The sequence below is a fragment of the Crocodylus porosus genome, unplaced genomic scaffold, assembly GCF_001723895.1.
Source record: "Crocodylus porosus isolate Cpor-Errol unplaced genomic scaffold, CroPor_comp1, whole genome shotgun sequence".
In the NCBI taxonomy this organism is placed as follows: Eukaryota; Metazoa; Chordata; order Crocodylia; family Crocodylidae; genus Crocodylus; species Crocodylus porosus.
The window spans coordinates 1597139-1600970 of record NW_017728942.1 but is presented as its reverse complement, the minus strand read 5'-3'; the positions used below and the strand labels follow the sequence as shown (position 1 = coordinate 1600970).

Sequence of the window (3832 nt, the reverse complement as noted above, 5' to 3'; positions counted from 1 at the left end):
CAAGGCACCGTGGTGAGGGAGGAGTAGGGCTGGGGCAAGTGCTGCACAGGTGGGGCCGGTATGGGATGGAGCCACAGCTTGTCTGGGGGCACAGTTACGGAGGGCAGCTCCCACTGCATGTCTGGGAGCTGCTAGTCTGGTGCTGGTCCAGCGGCCCCTGCCACTTATCCAGGAGGATATGGGTGGGGGCATGTGCCCCCAGATCAGGGCAGGCTGGGGCCAGGGCTGTGTGGGTCTCTTCTTGGCCCACTGTGCCATCCAGGGGGATGCACCCCCCCCTCAACCCCCATGCCCTCCCGGATGAGTGGCGGGAGCCTCACTTGCCTCGCTGTGCCCCCCCGGACAAGCCACAGCTCCTTCCTGCACCTGCCCCACACCACCCCAGTTAGGCAGCGCTTGCCCCATCCCCACTCTTCCCTTACCATAGGGTGCCTTGATTATTTTTTTTTTTTTTTTTTCACCCCCGCCATGCCCCCTCCCTCCCCTTCCACCACACCAGACTTACCAGCTGAACACATCTCTCCAACCTGCTGTGCTGTGCTTCTTGCTGCCCATGTGCTATGCTGCAGCTGCATGCACATATGGGCATTTATCAGCCACATCGGGACAGTTTTTCCTAGCCGATCAATTTTCTTTGTATCGGTGCCAATCTGATATGGGACCCATGTATCAGTGCATTTCTAAATAGAAGATATCACCTCTTCCTCGGGGTGTTTTTTGGATGCTTTTGCCTCTAGACCAATATGGCTGCAGCCTAGATCCCTTTATCAGATGAATTCACTTTCCTTTTAATGGACATACACAACACAGACAACTTAAGCACAAAGAATCTTTGAAGCATTATGTAATTTAATTTTTTCAAAAATACTCTGAGAAACCTGGAGAAAGATAACGGACTACCCAAGTTTGGAAGACGCATGAACTGCTTGTGATGCACTTGTTCGGGGAGCAGCTTGTGGTGGTTCTGTGTCTGACAACACAGTAGACTTTTATTCTGGGGGGTTTTTTTTCTTTTCCCTCTGTTTAAAATATGGGACCATTCTTTGCTTTCAAATACCATTCATGGAGAGGGTTTGCAGAATGTACCAAAGTCCCTGTGTTTCTTGAATTCAGCAATATTTGCCAATAGGTCACATTACCAGCTTGCTGCTTTAGAAGAACTGCCAAATTCAAGCCACAGTGGTTCTTGAAAATACACCATGTCGCATACTGGCAATTGCCACTACTGCTTGTTCACCTAGATTAGAACAATAATGGGAAAATAAAACAAGAAATGTGCAGGACACAAGCCATCCTCCAGCACTGTGTAGCCTTTTTCTTTTTCCTGCAGTCGGATGGCTTCTATGACTAAGTATTGTAAAAGTATACAGGTCTGTCTGAAAGTGTTGGTTTTTTACTACTTTGGGGACTAAAGGATTGTTGTGCTGGGTAACCTGTAGGACCAGAACTAAATGACATTTAATCTGAAAGCCCCCCCCATCCTTCCTTCTGCAGGTCCATGTTGGAACTCACATGTGGAATAACTCTGCCAGGCGTGGAAGAAGACTCTCCATTGATAATCCCATGGCCCTGTTGGGAAATGATCCAAAGAAGGTATCTGACATGTTTCCAAAGGATATAGTGCCTCCTTCAGTGAACATTGATCCTACAGTATGGAATCAGTATGCAGCGGTACTCAGCAATGGCATAACAATGAAGACTAATGAAATTTCGGTAATTCAGAGTGGTGGTTTACCTACCCTTCCAGTCACTGTTGCGGGTGGTTCGGCAATAAATACTGCTACAGTCTCCAAGATAGATGGGACCCCGTCTGGGATTAGCTCCGATATTGAGAAGGCTGATGGTGGTGCTGCTGCAGACAATGTGCCAAAACACCAATTTCCTCACTTCCTGGAGGAGAACAAAATAGCTGTTAGCTAAAAAAAAAAAAAAGAAAGAAAGAAAAAAACCCCACAAAAACAAACAAAAAAAAAAAAAACCAAACTCTTAAGTGAAGGTGAAATGCAAATATATATTTTTAAGAGATTCCACCTCAACCTCCTATTTTCCTATTGACGTGCAAATGATTTTATGGTTGTCTTTGTAAGAGTTGCCCAGAGTACAATCATGACGTTGCTTTGCAAAATAATAATGAATAGGAATTCCTTCTATTTGGAAAGATGCGGGTCTTGCAAAGTAGTTCTTGTTTTTTGTTACTTTAATTTGTACAGCCTTACATAAGTTCGTACAACTTGAAATTCCAAAGGTTATAACATTTACCTCTTTGTTTAAACTGATCTTTGGGGGTTTTGAACAGAGTGGCAACAGCCAACCTACTGACTGGAAAGGAAACTTCGTATTTACTGATGAGACGTGAAGAGTGATTATGCGGGTAAATGTTCTAGAATGTCTGCCACCCTTTTAGAAGTAGAGACTTTGTTTGGGGGTTTTTGTGTGGGTGTTCTTGTTTTGGTTTTGGTTTTTTTTTCCAAATGTACTTTTTACTCTAATGGCTATAAAATGACAATTTTTTTTTTTTTTCGTTTTTAAAAAAAAAAAAAAAAAAATCTCTTGCTTTGGGAGCTCTGTACAAACTCTTCTTTAATCAATGCTCCTAAGAATTTAATACTCTGTATTGTTAACTGCTGCTTATTTAATGCTCCTACTTTGGACAGCCCTTCAAGTACAGTGCCAAAATGCCTATTCCCAAAGATGTGCAGTTTTCTCCTAAAATATTTTATTTTGATACCAAGAGTCCCAAACAAGCATGGGTGGGTATGTATATACTTTTTTTTCCCTTGGAAAAAGGAATACTTGCTGGAAAGTTGGTTGGGGGTTTTTTTTGGTTTTTTGTTTTTTGTTTTGTTTTGTTTTTTTGTTTGTTTGTTTTTTTTAAAGTCTGTGAGCTCTGCAAGGAATTTCAGGTAACTGTTGCATCTGGGCATTGGAACTGGTTTCCTTAGCAAGAGAAACTTTTTTCTTCCCCTTGGTAATTTAGAGGATTGGTCTATGTAAACCTGTATATTTAAATACAAAGTATTCACTCTTAGGTCTAATGTTTTGTGGGTTTTTGGATGGAATTCCCACTTTGGTCATTGTGTTTCTTGGTTGTCCATGCACTTGCATTTACACCAAAACATTAATGATCCATGTGTTTGGTATGAAGGTTATTGGGATAGCCCTCTGGATTCTAAGTTATCTACCTCATTTTTTTTTCTTTGTAGATGTAGTGTCTATTTTTCTATAATGACCACTGTAATGAACTGAGATTCAAGCAGATGCTTCCATGCACTATCTCAAACCAAAACCTGATGTATTAGTGGGAGCATCTGAAGACTTAGTGGACTAACTTTTCACTATTCCTCTGACATCTGCTGGATCTGTATATGTAATAATCCAAAGCTAGATTGAAAACTGAGCATTTGGTATTAAAGGACTGCATGATGGAAAGGAGTCTAATTTCTGACTGCAGGAAATCTTCAAGTCCAGTTGCAGTTGTGAAAGGCCCAAAAATGCAAATTACCAAAAAGTTTGTGTAATGTTGCACCTGACTTTTTTGTTCCTTTGTTTTATTTTTTGTTTATGATCTCCCTTTGCCAAGTCGTGCCTTTCCTGCTGGACTTGTAAGTAAGAACACACCAGTACCTGTTTACACTGTAAAATGGATATTGTTACATAGAACATGCCAAAGGCATCCCAATTGTCAAGTTTCTTCATTGAATGTATGACTTTTAAGAACTCTGTAGTTTTGAGTACCTACTGATGCATTTCTGTTGACATTTTTGAGAATAAATTTGGGATGACTTTTTTTCACATTTTGTGCCTAATTTTGTTTTGGTAAAGCACTTGTGTC

The 3832-nt window shown here is 41.4% G+C and overlaps 1 protein-coding gene across 2 annotated transcripts in view; it reads left to right on the top strand.

Moving 5' to 3' along the window:
• SALL4 (spalt like transcription factor 4) overlaps positions 1 to 1950 on the top strand; it is a 17628-nt gene extending 15678 nt beyond the window's left edge. Inside the window, exon 4 of one of the 2 annotated variants that reach the window (XM_019548144.1) lies at positions 1495 to 1950. In XM_019548144.1, coding sequence (XP_019403689.1) covers positions 1495 to 1920 — 426 coding nt within the window. In that variant the 3' untranslated portion in view covers positions 1921 to 1950. The remainder of the gene's footprint in view (positions 1 to 1494) is intronic. The other variant, XM_019548145.1, reaches the window with a different exon arrangement.
• The last annotated feature ends 1882 nt before the right edge of the window (positions 1951 to 3832 follow it).